The sequence below is a fragment of the Sinocyclocheilus anshuiensis genome, unplaced genomic scaffold, assembly GCF_001515605.1.
Source record: "Sinocyclocheilus anshuiensis isolate Anshui unplaced genomic scaffold, SAMN03320099.WGS_v1.1 scaffold699, whole genome shotgun sequence".
NCBI lineage: Eukaryota > Metazoa > Chordata > Actinopteri > Cypriniformes > Cyprinidae > Sinocyclocheilus > Sinocyclocheilus anshuiensis.
Genome location: NW_015552576.1, coordinates 224,201 through 244,333, shown reverse-complemented (window position 1 = coordinate 244,333; position 20,133 = coordinate 224,201). Strand labels below are relative to the sequence as shown.

Below are 20,133 nucleotides of genomic sequence, written 5' to 3'. Positions count from 1 at the left end.
GCACACATAAGGTAAGGTTACAGATTACAAGTTACCCTATTTAAAATGTAATAAGTAGTGTAATCATTTCAATTACTTTATTAAAGTAATGTAACTGATAACATTTTTTTTTTTTTTTACTTTTTAATTACTTTTCTACATTTCTGATGAATATTTTCAACTGTTAATCATTTTCAGTCATTTAAACCAGGCAGGGTTAAGCTTAAAGTAGTAAGCTTAGAGTTGATTTGGGGAGTTTGTTGGTGCCCTGAATTTCACAACTCATTGACCTTGTGAGTCATTAATGTGGGTTATGCTACAATACTGAAATAACTGTAATATTAGACCTGACACGGTTACCAACGTTTTCCAAGGAGGAAGAACATTAGCTGCATATTTTCTGTTCGAAGGGTTCATAAATAGAAGTGAGGCTGGTAAAGATGTTTTTAGCTAGCTAGCAGACTAGCTAATTTGTTGTGAATGGAGATTAACATCATTACATAAACTACTGGACATGCACCAAGCAATACAGAGCTAAAATACATCTACGAGTAGGCGATGCCTTTCCTACTTTATTTTATAAATTTGACTGTGCTTACAGTCAACTGTATGCTAAATTACACACCTGCAGATGCTTCCTCTGGATTAGCATTGGACATTTCAGTGTTGATGGCATTTTAATAGTTGGCAAACATATTTTGCACTGAACTGTTATATTTGCACCCTGATTTCTGGATGAACTGACTAAATTAAATTTCCAGCACAGGAACGCATTTTATCACTCACCGTGGTGTCACCATTGTACTTATTTGTTAGTGTAATATTGCTTATTAGTGTATTAAGTAATGCGTAATAATGTAATATCTTTGAATTATCTTTATTGGTATATACTGATATTGAATTAACTGTAAAATCATTTGATTAGTTAACCAGCATGTCATGCAATTAACTTGATTACAGTTTTAATTGAGTAGCATCCCTAGTAATAACAGTTTCTTCTCTTTGTGCACAGATAAAGTGCCTCATTTCTCCAGACTCGGGGATGTGGAGGTGAACGCAGGACAGAATGCCACATTTCAGTGTGTGGCGACCGGACGCTCCACCAAGACTGACCCCTTCCTGATGGAGGTGAGTGTGTGTGAGGGAATGTGAATTTTAATAAGCAGATATTGCTTAATGAAGCAGGAAGCTTAGACATACTATATTTGGGATGTTAAACTGCTGGAAGTCGGAAACATGTGACCTTCAGGAAAAAAAAAAACTCATTAAAATTCAGCACACTTCCTTTTTAATTAAGCAGCGGCAATTGCACTTCCCGGTCCTATTTGATGTGTAGGTGATAGTTGGAATTATTTTATTATTAAATGCCATTTATCTCTACATTATGCGCAGTGTTGAATAAAATATACACAAGTCAGTTATCAAAATATTTTGCCTTGTTTTAATTACATATTTAAACAACCTCATTAAAGGTAGTACACCTTTAATTGCCTTTAGGAGTATTTTGGCAAAATATTATTTTATGTTTTTTTTTTTTTGTTTGTTTTTTTGATGTGTAGAACATTACCAAAGCTAAACCCAAGATTGCTAAAATACACTCTTATTTTAATAAAATATCTAAACACTCTTTAGAAAAGCTTTTTTTATTTTAGAATAGCTTTTTTAGGGCAATACACCTTGAATTGCCTGTAGGCATATTTTGGCTTTTTTTTTTTTAAGAAGAAAGAAAAAAGCTAAAAATATTATTTTATGTATTTTTTTATTCAACCCAGAATTGCTATATATATATATATATATATAAATAAAAAAAAAACTTTTCTCTTTATGATAAAGATCACAACTATCATCAGTACAGCTTTACTATCTTCTGCGGTTTGCAGTCACAAAAGTAACATAAATGTCTAGGGAAATATATCAGAGTATTAATTTTCCTTTCAAAATATAATGAAGTCAGCAGGAATATGTATGATGACATTTAAATGTACTTAACATGTGTCACAAATGTACTTAAATGCAGTGACAGTGTGTCTCTACTTTGTTACTCTACATTTTTGTTATGTATCACTAATAGCAGAGTTCACTTTCAACTCATCACCACACAGCATTTTCTTGAGGAATTTCATATAGTATTCCTTTTTCACATCCAGTTTATGATTTACAGTGATAGTTACAGAGGAACTAATTGGTCTGTAAGAGAGAGCTATCCTTTTACATTTCCATTTATTTCAATGGCAGTTGCTTGGTTGGTGCAGGAGCCTGCTAGTGATAGTTTGAAATCTTTGCTCATGGAGCGCAGAACTTTTTTGAGCCAATAATCTGAGCCATAAAGTCAACATTTTAAGCCAAAATGACTCCATGACTATGATGATTGGCTGATGACATCACAAACATGTGCACAGTTCAAAACCTCTAGTCACAAATGAATTGTGATGTTAAAAGCACAGGAAATTAATTTCATATTCAGTGTGGCACCTCTATGGGACATTTCTAAATTCTTGATCTATGTACACATGTACTTAATAGTGTCTTTGATCGTGTAAAGTTAGGCTCCTGTGTGAGCGCCACCATCAGGCCGATCCCAGCGTAAGCTCTCAGTGATGGATCTCTGCTCTCTTTCAGTTTTTCTGTTTGGTTTTACAGCTGAGGTCTGAAGCGCTTGCCCCGGGCCGTGTGGATTCTTACAACCTTTTCCCTCTCTCATTGCTGTTGTTCAGTGTAATTCCATTACTCTGGAAAGGTCACACAAGTTTGAACTGAGTTGTGTTGGAGCAGTCCAGTATTAAAGCGAGCTACAGCAAATTGAAAATCCACACATTCAGTCCTTGTCCAGTAGCAGTGCATAACAGTAGTTGTTTGATGTTAAAGGTACACAGTGTATTTTTTTTTTCACATTTATTTTTCAAAGTCGTACACTTAAAGAAGTTCTTTGTAGTTGTATGATTAATAGTATGAGCAACCCTTTCCATGGATAAAGCAATAGAGGATCAAGTGCTGTATTATTTTGAGTGAGAACTATTAAATATTTTAGATAAACCATTATGTAACATAAAATTAGCATAGCATGAAAAGTAGGTCATTTTAAGCACATTAATTGTCTGAATCGCCCCCAAACACAGACAGACCCACACAAACATGATTTTGACTGTGATCATATCCAGCAATTAAAATCACGATTCACTATCACAACTTGGTCATAGTCTGTTCAGTTGCGTAATACCTATTTTAATTAATAACTTTTTGTAAAATACAATTTTGTACAAACAACTGTCAGTGACTCGTTATATATATTCTGATGAGTTCAGAATATTCAGTCTTAATAGCTATTCAGCTATTTTATAATGATCAAACAATATTGTTTGGTATTACTTTTTAATATAATACCTAGAAATATCATTAATACCTGGAAATATTGGATACCTTATGTGTGTGTGGAACAGACACTTTAGACAAAATCTAAAACACTGGCATATGAGTCATATTTGATAGATCAGGCTTTTTACAGCTCCTGTAGTATGAACTCCTGTAACAATTTGATAAGGGGGAGGGGGGGGGGATAAATCATATAAATAACATATGATAAAACATATAATGCAATGCAAAATTATGATGATTGAGAAATGAACAAATAATCATTCCCCAAAAACTACAATACAGTAATGAGGCAGTAGGCTTAACAGTGTAATATACGAGAATATAATTTCTCCAGAATCAATATTTGGTCCCAAACTCGATGCTATTCCCACATTTACATTTTATAGAGTATTTGACTAGACAGAAAATTGCCTATAGTGCTACTATAAAGTTGATTTTGCCGATCTCAAAGCGGGTCACACATGGACTAAAATCAATCCAATGGCTTCGAAGATTGTCTTCATATTCTTGTCAAACTAAAATAGCACGGAATAAGAGAGACTTACGACTTTACTTACAATAATAAGATTTGTGTGACCCATGGCAAATACATGAAGAGCTCTTCAATGGACTATCAGTCGATTCATACTTACCTTCAACATGCACCCTCACATATTGTTTCAATGGCAGTTTTCTCTGTACTGAAGCTCTTTTTCCCGGTGTATAATCTCTATCTCTTGAACTATCACTGAGCTCTGGCTCCATCATTGACTGGATCCTCTCTTCATATCTTTCTCAAAGCGTAACATCAGAAACACTTTCTGGGCGACTGAAGTTGCTGAGGTTTTTAGCATTGGACGCGAGTCCCCAGGCTTTAGTTACGACGACCTTTTTTTTAATTTCTATTCCTTCTTTTTCCTTTTCCTTTCTTTTCATGCGCTGATTCTTTTTGTATGTAAATCCAATTTGAAAATCGCTTTCAAGACCGAGGATGAGACTAGCTCTGTTCCTCGTGAGCTGAACCTACTGAACCTCTTTGTTAGTGTATATACTGTCGACGGCTGCGTCCTAATCAACATGGAGTCCAGCGAATGGAAATGATCTAAATACACAAAATATGCAGCACACGTGAATGAGTACAAGCATATTTTTAATCATTGTTTCTCTTGACTCTATATGCCATTTTTGGATTATGTTTATTCACTCATTGTAGCCCATTATGGAATTGAGTGGAATTATGGAATTCTTTGCTAGAATTAGGCCAGTTTTTTTTTCTTTGACTTAACCTGTGTCGAGAATGTGCCAGTCTAGTGTAAAAGCTCTTTTTCACAGAAAACATGCTATTTTACACAAGCCAGCACATATAAAGAACATAAAATCCTGTTGAAATTGCAATTCTCTCATCTTAATTGTCCCTCTAGTCTCCTTTTGCAAACTGGTTAGCACATTCACATGTAGACACACACACATACTGTACCACATGAGACATGCAGGCCTCCCAGCTCCCAGCCTTTAATTAATGCAGTTAATGTCTTCTTCAAATCCTCACTACAGGCCTAACAATTCACACTGATCTTCCCTTATATCAGTTATCGCTAACAACCAGCGTATGCATTTAAATGATACCTAATAAGGCTGTTACAGGGTTTTTGCATAGGCACATTTAACTTGCACTTTATATTGCAGTTATTGCAAGTATTCCTGCATAACAAACCTAATTTACTAACTGCAGTTACGATGTAGAAACTTGTATATGGTTAAAAAAAAAAGATTCCGATCATACATGGCTTTCTTTGTTTTTGTCTACCACAAAATAATATATGTTTCCAAAAATATGTCAGTGTTTTTTTTTTGTTTTTTTTTTATAGTTAGTTTAGTTAGGTCTAATGTTGCTGGGATCTTGGGTCAGATGTAATAGCATGATTTAGCACCTTCGTAAGTGTCGCTAGCATGTTTAGCACACAATGTCATATTTTACTGTGTTGTTGTAGTTAATAATAAACATTATTAAATGTCATTTCCTGTTGCCAGTAGGTGGCACTATAACTATGATCGAATATGAGCATGTAGATGTGTTCAGGCCAGGACTCTTATTAAAAATGTTAAGTTTGAGGCAGATTGGACACTGCATGCCTGAGTTACAGCAACTTCCTTTTTCATTGTTTTAATAGCAAGCTTTAGCAAATTAGCTAAGTGTTGCTAGCATGTTTTAGCATGTTTCTAGCATGTCGGCATGCCTATTTAACTCTTGCTGACACTTTTTTAATATGTTGCTTGGAGTCCATAACTGTGTTAAACATGTCACTTCCTGTTGCCAGCAGGTGGCGCTATGACTATAAACGAATACGGGCATGTAGATGTGTTCAGCCGTCTCTTATCAAACATGTTAAGTTTGGTGTATATTGGACATTGATTGCCTGAGTTACAGCAACTTCCTCTTTCATTGTAGCATGTTTAAGTAAATTAGCTAAGTGTTGCTAGCATGCTTTAGCATGTCTGTAGCATGTTGTATGTTAAGTTTGAGGCAGATTGGACACTGCATGCCTGAGTTACATCAACTTCCTGTTTCATTGCATTGATAGCATGCTTTCGCACGTAGCTAAGTGTTGTTAGCATGTTTTAGCATGTTTCTAGCATGTTGCTAGCCTATTTAACACTTTCTGACGCTTTTTAATATGTTCCTAGGAGTCCATAACTGTGTTAAACATGTCACTTCCTGTTGCCAGCAGTTGGCGCTATGGCTATAACTGAATATGAGCATGGACATGTGTTCAGGACAGAACTCCTATCACACGTGTGAAGTTTGAGGCAGATAGGACATTGCTTGCCTGAGTTACAGCAACTTCCTGTTTCATGGTGAAGCGTCCAAATTTGTCAGGTCGGCAGGGACACGCCCTTCGACGAAAACTCAAGATCTTTGCAATTTAGCATCACAAAGGCCTTATGATGACCCTCACCAAGTTTGAAGATGATCCGATTAAAACTGTAGGAGGAGTTTGTTAATGTACGAGGCCTGAAAATGGCAAAAGCGGCACAAAAATCCTACAGGAAAAACAAAATAACGGACTTCCTGTTGGGTTTCAGATTTTTTACCAGGATACTTTTTTGTAGGTATTGGTGTGCTACATGTGTCTACCGAATTCCGTACATGTACGTGAAACGTAGCTCGAGGGGCACTTCGTTTTCCACTTCTGAAACCCATATCAGATGTAAAATTTCACCACCTCTGACGTGTGTGCAAAGTTTCATGAGTTTTGGAGCATGTTTAGGCCCTCAAAAATGCAATTCACTTTGAAGAAGAAGAAGAAGAAGAAGAAACGGAGCAATTCCATTTGGGTCCTCGCACTGCAGTGCTCGGGCCCTAATAATAATATAATAAATATAATATCATATCATATCATATCATATCATATATGTACAGTAAATGAACATACTTTCCAGAAGGCCAACAGTTCACTAAAAATGTTTTTTTTTATTGGTCTTATGAAGTATTCTAATTTGCTGAGATAGTGAATTGGTGGGTTTTTGTTAAATGTGAGCCAAAATCATCACAATTAAAAGAACCAAAGACTTAAACTACTTCCGTCTGTGTGCATTGAATTTATTTAATACACGAGTTTCACAATTTGAGTTGAATTACTGAAATAAATTAACTTTTCCACGACATTCAAATTTATTGAGATGCACCTGTATATATTAATCACATCTTCATGACTTTCCTTTGGTCATATGCGACACACAAAATAAAATACATTTTGAAGAATTTTACAGGATTTTTTATTTATTTTTTTCATACAATGACAGTTCATAATGACCACAGCTCAAGCTCCATCAAAAAAAATAGCGTAGCGTAGTGCCGGGTTTGACATGTCTGATGTCTGTGTCATAACCAAACACAAAACACCAATTCACAAACACTGAAATGAGACTGAGATAAGAGAGCTGCACTAAAGATTGTCTGTATGTAACAGAATAAACTGTTACAATTTCAGCCATTTATCTCCAGATATGGGTTGGCCTGTGATGAGAACATCTCGTTACGGTACCCGAGGTCTCCGGTCGAGCGCTGGCCCTGCAAATGCTTTAATTGCATCTTGTGTTTTGATCGTGTTTTGGCTTTGAGCGAATCCTCCTTGGACTGAGAGTCTCTCGGCTGTGTTCTCACTGTGGTTTAAACACTACAAACAAATCAGTCTGTGTACATCACGAGTTCACAAGCAGAAGTGCTGGCTTCTCGGGCGGAGGGGAATAGTTCAGAACGTGTGCTGTTTGCTCGCCAGTTTAATTGATGTGTATTATTTATCGGTGTGTGCTGTGGCGTGACCGTAAGGCACAGTGAGCAGTGAGCCGCAATATGCTGATATTTACATCATTTGTGTAATTGCCAGCTATTTCAGTCTTGTGTTTATTTTCTCTTCCATTTGCCAGCATCATGAATGAATGCTTCAAAGCAATTCAGAAAAGATGAAGGCTGTTGAAGGTGCTCTTTTAGGCAATAAACGGATGTTGTGCTGTTAGATGCTTTAAACTATGTGAGGTTTAGGAATACTTTTCCAAAAAATGTAAATCCTGTCATCATTTAATCCCATGCGGTTTCAAACCTGACTGTCTTTATTTTGTAGAATACAAAAGGAGATGTTTTGCAGTCTTCCTGCGGGTCTTTGCATTATAATGAAAGCAGATGGTGACCAGGGATTGTCCAGCTACAAAAAAGAAGAAGAAAAAAAAACACACCATAAACTGTAAAACTGTGTGCAGATTATTACTAGTCTTCCATGCTAGGGTTGTTATTGTTAACTAAAACTAAAACTAAATATATTACATTTGTTTTCGGTAACACTTTATAATAACTTACATCCCGTTATTTATTTATTCCATTATTATTATTTGGGATCAAGCACCCAAGGGGCGATGGCACCTATTGTATCCGTTGGCGTTATTCTTCTTCTTCCGTTTCCGTTTCTTCCGCTCTTGAGTCTATGGCAGCCCATAGAACCGCTTGCGGGAAAGTTGTGAAATTTGACACACTGATAGCGGACAGTATCAACATTAAACAGCAAATTTGGAGTCTCTAACTCAAACTCTCTAGCGCCACCACTTGTCCAAAATTTCACTCATGTTTATGCTAATAACTTTTGAACCGTAAGGCACAGAAGGAAAATTCGGTAACACTTTCTATGAAGCCCGTATTTATAATACATTATAAGGGTATTCTTAAGGCATTATAATGAATGCATAATGCATTATAAAAAAAAACGTATAATATGTTATATCAACTCATGAATAATCATAACAACAGTTATAATACATCATAATACTTACGTATTTGTGGTTACTATAGTCTGCAACACGTACCAGTTGATTCATCTCATTGTAACATACAGAGTATATACACAATGTAAATAATAGATTGATTGCGCAGTGTAGAGAGATTCATTGGTCATAACACAACTTTGTGAGATCGCAATGAACAAAGAAGGACAGCTTTTTAGTGATTATAAAGGGAGCGCTCCTTGCGAGCTTTCTATAATCTATTCAAAATGCAGAACTTTTGTTTTTCGCACAGTATCTTACTACAGCTTGTGAGTGGTTAGATGTTGAGTGTTATTTGAGTGTTTCCTCTGGAGCTAATGTTAATTAATTGATGTGAGCTTCATACTCCAACTGAAAAAAATGCAATGTTTTCTATGGTTACATTTTATTTTGATGGTCCCCTTAATCAATCGACTATAAGCAACTTTGCAACTACATGCCAACTAACTCTCATTAGAGTATTAGTATGCTCAAGAATGGTAGAATTTAGTATGGTAGAATAAGTTGACGTACTTGTAAAGACACTTATAGTCAGTTTATCTGTTGGTTGACCATCAAAATAAAGTGTTAGCAAATATTTACAGTAGCAGACATACTAATACTCTAATGACCGCTAGTTGATATGTAGTTGCAGAGTCACTTATCAACAGCTGTTTAAAGGGTACCATCAAAATAATCAAACTGATATTACAATAAAAATAGTTCAAAGCAAATGTGTCATATTATACATTAATCTGATCTGATATCTGATCTTATGACTGTTTGAGAGAATTTTTTATTATTATTATTATTATTATCATTACTTATAAGTGGTCTTTGACCACTTTAAGTAAAGTAGCATAAGAAAAATGGCAAGATATGAGACTTATAATACATTATAACTATGAGAAATATAATCCATTGTAAAAGTGGATGCAACGTGTTCATTGTCTTATAAATCATCGTACTCTTAAAAGCTATAACCACAAATAAGTAAATACTATAATATTTTAAAACTGTTCTTATGAATATTCATGAGATGATACAACATATTATAAGGTTTTTTATAATGCATTATGCATTCATTATAATGCCTTAAGAATACCCTTATAATGTATTATAAATAGGGGCTTCATAGAAAGTGTTACCGAAAATTCTTACGCAAAAATGGTTATGAGGCTATATCTCCGCAACGGTTTGACGTATTGAGACCAAACTTGGTGTGTGTCATACCAAGCATGACATAAGACTACCTGCAGTGTTTCGGGCGCTGTGCCACCTAGTGGTCAGGAGATATAAAAAAGGCATATTTTTGCTTATAACTTCTGAATGGTTTGGCCAAAAATCACAAAACTGGTCTCTTTAGATTGGGTGCATCATGCCGAGTCGAATGATTTCCAATTTTCCCATGTCAGCCATTTTGGGCGTCGGCCATTTTGAATTTTGTAGTAAAATGCTATATTTTAACCTTTTTAGACTCCTGAATCCTTGCCGAGTCCAGCGATACCAAACATGCCAGGTTTTGCCTTATGGTTTGTGCAATGTTGCATTTTAGCGCTTAAAAAACATTTGCCAATATCTTAGAAACCGTTACTCCAATCGACACGAAACCACCGTAGGGAATTCGAAAACATAAAACATAGCGTGCTGGCTATATGCTAATATCCAGTTGCCAAAATTTTGATAGTAAGTGGCAAAAAAATGCACACTCTAAGGACACATAAAACAATTTGGTGGGATTGTGCCTCTTGGTGACGCTATAATTGAACAAAACATGAAATTGCCATTGACTACAATAGATTATTATGATATAAAATGCTATATTTTACGAATGCATTGGTGTACCATTACGAAACTTTGTATGTACCATTGAGACCATGACCTGAATGTACTTTAAAAGTTTTGAGACAGTGCCACCTTGTGGTCAAAAGTTATAATGAAATTTCAAATAAATGCTAATAGCTTTCTGTGAATTTTGCCTATTGTAATGAGACTGGTATTAATTGATTCATTGGGTCAAGCTGAGAACAATAATACCAATGTTGCCATTGTCAGCCAAACTTCCTTGTCCGCCATTTTGATTTTATTTAAACACTTACTTTTTCGAACTCCTCCTAGACCGCTGGTCCGATTTTAACCAAAATCGAATCATTTCATCTTCAGGCCATGCTGACAAAAAGTTATTGATTTTGTGTTGATAGACAAAATCGTTTTCGCATACCACAGCAACGAATTTGAGGCATGATGCCAAAATGTCACTTGAGGCTGTATCTCTGCAATGCTTTGTCATATTGACACCAAACTTTGTGTGCCATTGCCAACTCACACATAACACACCACATCGATTTGATAACAATAGTTTATTGATAGCCAATAAATGATGTTACTAGAAGTTGAATTTATGATTTTTCAGCCGTTTTGACTAAAATCATCCTAAAATGGCTTCAATTACTAATTTCTGCAGTTGGTCTGATGCTTGCTTCATTATTATTATTATTATTATTATTATTATTATTATTATTATTATTATTATTATTATTATTATTATTATTATTATTATTATTATTATTATTATTATTATTATTATTATTATTATTATTATTATTATTATTATTATTATTATTATTATTATTATTTATTTTTCCCCAACTTGCTGTATTCAAATAGCCATATGTCATCCAATGCACTTTTTTTACAAATAATATATATAAAAAACAAATATTAATAATTTGGTCACACACTATTTTAAGGTCCAGTTCTTGCTATTAACAAAACGTTAACTATGACTTTTGCCTCAACAAACTCCTAATTTGCTGCTTATTAATAGTTAGTAAAATAGTTGTCAAGTTTAGGATTAGGGATGCAGAATATGGTCATGTAGAATATGTGCTTAATAAGTACTAATAAACAGCCAATATGTTATTAATGTGCATGTTAATAAGAAACAAGTTAATAGTGAGAATCGGTCCCCATTCTAAAGTCTTATCAGGTATTTTAAGCACTTCACACATTGTTCACTCATAACCACAGTCTGTAAAGGTGATAAAGGGTGATTATTTTCTTGATAAAAACGTAAAAACAGCAACTTCAACACATAACAGCGACAAGAACAGCACATCTTAAGAGAAAAGTGTTGCGTTTTACACAATTACAGATTTATTATAAAGTACCGTATTATAAAATTACACAATTTCCCAGATTTCAGAATTGCAGTTTGACAAAACAATCAAATACGTTTCCAACCTTGTTCTACAACAATATTATTGCTGAAACAAGACTAAGGTCAAACCAGCTAAATTATGCAATCTGTACTTGTGTGCATAATCATATGAATTGAAAGTGTAATTACATTGTAACTATTCTGATTTAAGTTAACTAACAATCTGTTAATCATTATGCAATGTTAAATAGGTTCATTAGTAAATTGTTACAAGCATGTTATCTTACATTTGTAGCTATTTGAATATGTTTCAGTGATGCTTGTTAATAATCGATGAATTCAATTTAAAAAGTGTTTTCTTCATTGAAATAAAGCTGAAATAAAATATAAACATTTAATAACTTAAATTAACATTTTAAATGTTGTTTTTGGCAATTAAGTGAAAGAAAGGTTGAATACTAAATTACTAAAATGCAACTGAAAAAAGCTAAATACAGTAATAATAATGATAATGATGATGATATTAATAATAATAATAATAATAATAATAATAAAATACGAAAACAAAAGCTAATTCAAAACATTAGTAAATACTATACTATAGTATATAAATATTACTAAAATAACACTTAGACAGTAGCTTTGTGTGAGAAACGGATCAAATTCAAGAAGTTGCTACAAAAGCATTTACTTTGAAACTATTTTCATTCAGAAATTGAAAGTCAAAGAGTCACAAAGAAACAGCAAAAACACACTGAATTAAATTTTAGAAATAGAAAGACTGAAATAGTATTTTCTTGTAAAAAGTACTGCATACTCTTTGTCTTACTTACAACTTCAGATAAATCTGACTTATTATAGTGTATGATACTTTAAAAGCGTTTTTGTGTCATTTCGTTGAATCTCGACAGCCTCTGTGTTAATGGACGGAAGAAAGAAAGAAAGAAAGAAAGGCACACGGGTTAAAGATGACATAATGGAAATAAATAATGCCAGAAAAAGCGGTTTATTTTTTGGAATGGCAGGCTCTTTCTTTCATGTGCTCTGAATTCTTTGAGATCACTTCCTGTGTGAGCCGCTGCTTTATACAAACACCTGGAGTGTATGTGTGTGTGTTAAAGGAATGAAGGTACTGTGTGTTCCATGTCTTTCTGAGCACCCTGCATCTCACTTTCTGCATACAGCACTAGTTCGCTCCACTTGACATCTTATGATATAGGCTATTCAGAGAAGCTGGGTTTCAACAATGCAGGAAATCATCATCATTACAGCCAAATGCATAAGCAATGTATGCCAGTTCTTTATGGAAGCTTTGAGTTTTGTTGTGCTCTTTATGCACCATAAAATAACATAAACAAGTGATAAAACCCTTAAAACAATCAATATGCTGTAAGTGTTAGTGATGTTTGTCTTAACAAATAGCCTACGGTAACACTTCAGATTAGGAAACACAATTCACAATTAACTAGTTTCGTATTAACATGCATATTACTAGCATATTAGTTGTTTATTAGTACATATTAATGACTCTAATGAGCATCTGTTAGATCTCTTAATCCACCCAATACCTAAACTTAACAACTACCTGACTAACTATTAATAAGCAGCACATTAGAAGTTTATTGAGGCAAAAATCGTAACTTTTAGTTTTAGTTGGACCTTTAAAAAAGTGTGACCATATCAAATACAGAGTTCTGGCATGAAACTCTAGATGGCGCAGTCCGATAGGTCTAACTCAATCTGACCTAATGACATCATTATCACATGGCACAGCGGATTGGTTCTCTCCTGTATTGGTAGCCAATGAGCTCACTGCTCAACATTCAAATATGAATTTGAAATCCTTCCCCAGCTCCACCTGTATAGATCTGCTACGAGGTGATTAATGTATGCTATATGGAGGTTATTTCATGTATGTTATATTTGCAGCAGCAGTATTTCTTACATGCTCACAGCAGCATGTTGTGGATGTATTGGCAGTAGCAAGTCTCGGTACTTGCTCTGCCGCAGCAGCAGTGTAGCAGATCTATTCCGCCAAGACCAAATACATTAACATTGTCATGTACATTACCATGCCAATCCCTCCGAGAGTTGTCATGACAGAAATAATGTTACCTAGAATTGAGTGGTGTTTCAAATTGTCTCGCCTCTTCGCACAGCTCACGTATCCTCTAGAATTCAGAGTTTCACACTCATAAACAGGACTGCGCTCAGTCATTCATATGCACTGCACTTGTAATTACGCTGTTTCCCACCTCACATGAAGGGCGCATTCGTTTACCTGATAAATTTGGACTTTTGGAGTTTGGCTTCCCATACTTTCAGTGTGAGAGATTTGTGGGGTTATTACATCTAAAATAATCATGAATATTTATGTGGAAAATGTTTCATAGAAATGTGGTTGTCATGCGGATCTAGAGGAAATGCTTGTGTTGTTATTGTTATGTCATAATTAATGGTAACCTAATGCTGATTTGGTTCAGAAAAAAAAGTGGTCTAAGTGTTATAAATGTGTTCATGGCATGTACCTCACTGATCATGTCAAAGCACTGATTTGCATATCCATTTTTGTGTATTTTTACTTATGCATCATGTACCCCTCTCTCTCTCTCTGTTTCAGAGGCGTAACGGTGTTCTGATGTCGCCGTACTCAGTGACGTCATCAGTCGGCGAGCGTCGATTGGTTGCTTGGTTTCAGGTGGGCGGAGCCCAGCGTGGAGAACAGGATCTCTACCGATGCCTCACTCAGTCGACATACGGAGCCGCAGTGTCAAACTTTGCTGAACTAATCGTCAGAGGTATGACCTGCGTTTCTTTCAACTATATCCTAGGTTTATTTATTTGCAAGTGTGCTTTTGTAAATAACTTGTTTCTTGTTACATAAGTCTATACTGCAGGCTGTTGAATGCTTAAATCTGATTGGTTGGTACATGTTTTAAGGTGTGCACTTATTTTTAAGGAAGTAAGTCTAGGTCTTTTGACTGCAAACTCTAAACACTCTCTCTTGACTATATAAAAATAAATAAAAATGAAATTAATAATAATAATAATGATAGTTATTATTATTATTAGTAGTAGTAGTAGTAGTAGTAGTAGTAGTCATTTATTGCACTGTGACAGGAAATCATACATTTTTTACTTTTTACACTTTTACAGTGTACAATTTTACACCTTTTTTTTTTCTCTTGATTAACCCACATACTGTATGACTGCTGTCTGGAAGCAATGATTTATAATGTACACATATTCATCAGTTGGGCACATATGGATTATCGTCGTGTTCATTTTGCATAGTTTTGAAGCATCAACTTTATGGGTCCTATTGCATTATATGGAGTCACAGAGATGGATTATTTTGTCTAAAAATCTTGAGTTGTGTTCATTTGAAGAAAGAAAGTCATATACATCTGGGCCGACATGAGGATGAGTCCTGTAAATGATGAGAAAATGTAAATTTTTGGGTGGACTATCTCTTTAAGACATGCGGATTTAAATTAAATATTTAATCAGTGTCAGATGGCCCCTTTATGTCTAAGCTGATGGTTCTTGTAGAAAAAGGAACCATAAATTCCAGCCATTACACTTCAAATTATATTACACTTCTGCCATTAAGCTTTGCTATCGTCAAGTTATTCTCTCACAGCACAGAACGTTCTGGATTCTTCTGATCCTCTGAACTCTCAATCCAAACACGAGCACCTGAGCGCGTCTTGCTGATTTACTATAACATCACGTCCCCACCCAGCGATCTCTTCAGCAAAAGCCAAAAGCCTGAGAGAGGTGTAACCTCCCTGACTAGAGCCCTCGAGAGAGCCAGCGGACTGATTACACTCATATCCACCAATCACAGACATATCTCACCCAAAAATAACCTAATTACTGGTGCAATCAGTTATGCAAATGACCACACGCTGCCTCGTCATGACCCTGGTAATGATTGCGCTCACTACAAGTGGCTCTCGCAATGGTGGCATGATTGAACGAGTGAATGAATCACGCTTCTCCTGGAGCTGAGGTAATGTCACTGAGAGTCCACGAAACAAAGGAGTAATCCATGCTGTTGTGCGAGTGAATTATGTACTTCACACTGTCTACAGTTTATTTTTTAACTTCCGTTATTATTTGCTGATGTGCGCTGTGTTTGCATCACATAGACACGAATAAAAGAGCAACAGGAGCGACCCATGAAACATTGCATTACTTGTACTTGTGTCAAAAATAGACGTGCTGGCATGACACCGTACTTACCGTATAAACACATAATTCCCTTGCAGATTATGATTAGCTTCACACATGCATCACTGAATGAGTGAGTCATTAGACTGATTCAAACTGATAACTCATAGCATGTCACATGATCCTTCGGAAATCATTCTAATATACTGATTTGATGCTCAGAAAAACATGTCTTGCTTTTTTATTTGCATGTTATTTGATGACTAGAAAGTTCAACAACATATACAGTTTGTAACATAAAAAATTTCTTTATTGCCACTTTTGATCAATTTGAATCACCCTTGCTGAATAACGGTATACATTTATCAATCAATCAATCAATCAATCAATCAATCAATCAATCGACCCCAAGCTTTTGAATGGCAGTTTTTATATATAATATATAGCAGTGGTATTCAATTTCATTTTTTTTCCAGAGCCAAAGGCCAGTGGCCCTTTTTCATAACAAAAGGGTTCAATGTACAATGAAAATATACTGTAAGCACAGTCCAAAAGGAATATTTATTAAAACTAAACAGCAAAAAGGATGTGCATTTGATGTTCAGAAACTTGGCTCATCTAGTCAAAGAATTCAATAGATATTATTAATCCTAAACACAGAAGATTTGTTGACATAGAGTTAAGTCAGTCAGATGTAGCACCAGCTGCTCTGCAGATCTTTCTGAAGAATCTCAACATTAGAAACCATCTCCTGACCTTTATTTTGAACAAGATCCCTGATCATTTTAGTCTGATCTGAAAGTTTCATTGTGGGATATGTTTGTTTTAATCAGCCAGATAAAACAAATAAAGCGAGGTTCCTGTCCACATGCATCCTGACTCAACACTTTTGCTTTCTCTTCCTGTACTCTGTAGTCCCGCCCACACCGATAGCTCCGCCCCAGCTGCTGCGCTCTGGCCCCACCTACCTGATCATCCAGCTCAACACCAACTCTATAGTGGGCGACGGGCCAGTGATCCGCAGAGAGATCGTATACCGGGCCAGCCACTCTCCCTGGTCCGAAACTCACGGAGTCAACTCACTGACGTATAAAGTCTGGCATCTGGAGCCCGACACAGAATATCGCATCAGTGTCCTCCTCACGCGGCCCGGAGAGGGAGGAACTGGCCCGCCTGGACCCCCGCTGGTCAGCAGGACCAAGTGTGCAGGTCAGTGGACTCTCTTTCTTCCTCTTTAGCCAGTTATGAAATGTTATAAAGTAACATTTTTAGTATTAAAATGCACTTGAGATAACTCAAGTGTGAAGTCAAGGGATTCTTCTGACATCGCTGGATTTGGCCCGTGGTAAATGTGACCGTCAGCTGTTTTTGGACAGATGTTCAAGGTACGGGTTTGAAAATTAGTGAGGTCTGGGGTGAGGTTAAGAACTGTGCTATAGTAACCCCTACAAATACAACTCATTATATACACTACTAAACACTTTAAAAGAGACAGACACGTACTGTGGATTAGGGCTGTGCGATATGGACAAAAAAAACTATCGCGATTTCTTTGATCAATTTTGCGATTTCGATTTTAATCACGATTTTGACACACACAGACATGCTTTACAGTTATTAATGCATTCAGTGTGAATTTGAAACATATTTCCAAAAGAAAACCAATTAGAGCTTTATCAAAAAGCTGTAACATGTGACATAAGGCAAAATAATCACTAAGGAAAGGTGTAACAAAATGTCTCTAGAATAGACATGGCAGAAAAAAAAAAAAATCCCATGTCCAGGGATTTTTTTGCCATGCATTGGTTTAAACTCAGTAAATATAACTTTGTTTGTGCATTTATGGTGTAATTACTAAATTTCTGTGTCAATCCATGTTAATTTTTACCGCGAATAATGCGCTGTCACTTTAATTCAGCGCGTGCAGCACAGCAAAAATAGATCGTTTCCATGCGGAAACGATCGCAGCATGACTGCTGCAGACGCACCGCTCCTGGAGCGCACTGCCGGACCGCAATCGCGTGCAGTGTGAACGCTCTGATCCGTTAACATGGGTGCGGAAAAAATACGCACCACAGACGGAGTGTGTGAACCTGGCGTTACGTTTGTATGCCCGCCCGGTCTGTTCTGTTCTCGTGCTCCATTTAGGCGCACTGCATTCTGATTGGTTCGGATAGCATACTGCGGGATGTCGGGGTGCGGAAAATCGAGCTATAAAGCGATTTAGAAATTGCGCAAGCTCAAATCGCGATTTTATGACGATTTCGATTAATCGCACAGCCCTACTGTGGATGTTTGTGAAAGATGTTTTCTCTGTTTTGGAGGCATGAACACTGTTACATTATACCATATTTATTGCATCAAAATGTTTTAATATTTTACCATAGGTTAGGGCTGGATAATTTTGTCTGTTGTTTATTAATCATGCAACAATACATATTACTGTTATAATTTTCATTAAGAATCATTGCTATATAGATGATAATTTTGTCTAGTGCTCATACATTTTCACAAAGTCATGCTAAGACAATGCAACTAAAAATGCAAACTAATGCAATAGCATAGATGTCTTCACGGCTAGAGTTTGCGTATGCTATTTCATTTCATTCTGTAACCTACTTGTTCTACAGACCTGTGTACTAGTGTTACATGCTACTGTTTTTGACAACATTGATTACGATTCTGACAGATAATATCATGATATTTTTTGCATTTAAGTGCCGGCGATGCAGTGTTGCCAGATATTGCTATAAAAAACAAATAAAAACCGAAAAATAAACCGACATGATTTCAAATCTTTTCAAAATAAGATACGATAAAGATATCACTGACCCCAAACTGCAACTTCCCACTTGATTAACTTTCTAAAGTGCAAAATGAAGTGGAGAAGACAAGTCCAAAAACAGTTATAATCGCTGGATCTGGTAACACTCGCTCACTCACGACTCTCTCAAGCCTTGTTCACTCCGCCATTATTTTCATACCACGGACGCTAAACATTCTTGCAAACTGTCTAAACTTAATTATACATTCAGACATTCATATGAGGAGTTTTAAACAGCAAATTAGTCATTCAGAGAACAAATTTGATTTCTGAACATCCCGAGGTCTGGTGATTTATTGTGACCTCTGGCTACTGGCCTGCAAGGTACCACAGTAAATTAATTTACTAAGATTTTACAGGTTTTTTTTCCAGACACCATGGAAGCACATGCATGAGATTACGGGATGTAATAGTAATGCGCCTGTTATGTGTAATCTATCAGATAGATGAGTTCAAAGATAACAAAAATGGACTAAACATTTTGAAAACCACAATTTAATTTAGTTAGAATTGAATCAAGTACGAGCCAAAACAGAGTCAAGTAGTCTGGAATAATCAGATTTTGGCTTTATTCTCTGGTCCTCTGAGGAGTGTGTTGTTTGTGTGGCTAAAGTAAGCTAGACACAGCTGTAGTATAAATGTACTTGTGTTGTAACTTTGCTTTTGGACTTCCTAATGTATCAATGTCAAAGGTGCTCTGAGACTCTATTCATTTGGTCGCCAGCAGCAGCAGAAGAACACGGTCCCTGAACAAACTTTACACCACACACATGTTGCTAATGTGGCAGACATCTTTATTTTTGGCACCTGATGTTGAGGGTGGTTGGGTGCAGATGTAGAGACGCATTACTGCTGTATGCCTTTATTACTCTGCATAATTTTGTATGTATATCTGAATATTTATATTGTAATATAATACTCAGTGAGTTATTTTCATGTATGTACTGTACAGTATATTAATAACATACAGATAACCTTATTATTACAAACAACCAACCAACCAACCAAATAAATAAATGAATGAATGAATTCATTCATTCATTCATTCACACATACATTTGCTCTATTTGATCTTCCTCTTTTCAGGAATGGGCTTCATCATTCATTCAGTTTTTTTTTTCCTGTCTTTGGCCTTTTTCCTTTGCTCTGTGTTTTCTGTCACTGTATCTCTCTCAGTCCTGAGTGAAACAGATTACATTTTTATCAGAGGTCAAACTTGAGTTCTCAGCGGACGTGTCTCTGTCTGCTGTGTGTGTGTGTGTGTGTGTGTGTGGGTTGTATATTGAATTAAAGTGCCCCTATTATGCCTTTTCGAATATTACCTTTCATGCAGTGTGTCATGTAGCTGTAT

The 20,133-nt window shown here is 35.8% G+C and overlaps 1 protein-coding gene across 1 annotated transcript in view; it reads left to right on the top strand.

Annotated features, from left to right (window-relative positions):
• The window catches only part of LOC107665183 (receptor-type tyrosine-protein phosphatase U-like), a 299,759-nt gene that overhangs the window by 166,434 nt on the left and 113,192 nt on the right, over positions 1 to 20,133 (top strand). Inside the window, exons 5-7 of the mRNA XM_016455965.1 lie at positions 992 to 1,107; positions 14,403 to 14,580; positions 16,874 to 17,167. Coding sequence (XP_016311451.1) covers positions 992 to 1,107; positions 14,403 to 14,580; positions 16,874 to 17,167 — 588 coding nt within the window. The remainder of the gene's footprint in view (positions 1 to 991; positions 1,108 to 14,402; positions 14,581 to 16,873; positions 17,168 to 20,133) is intronic.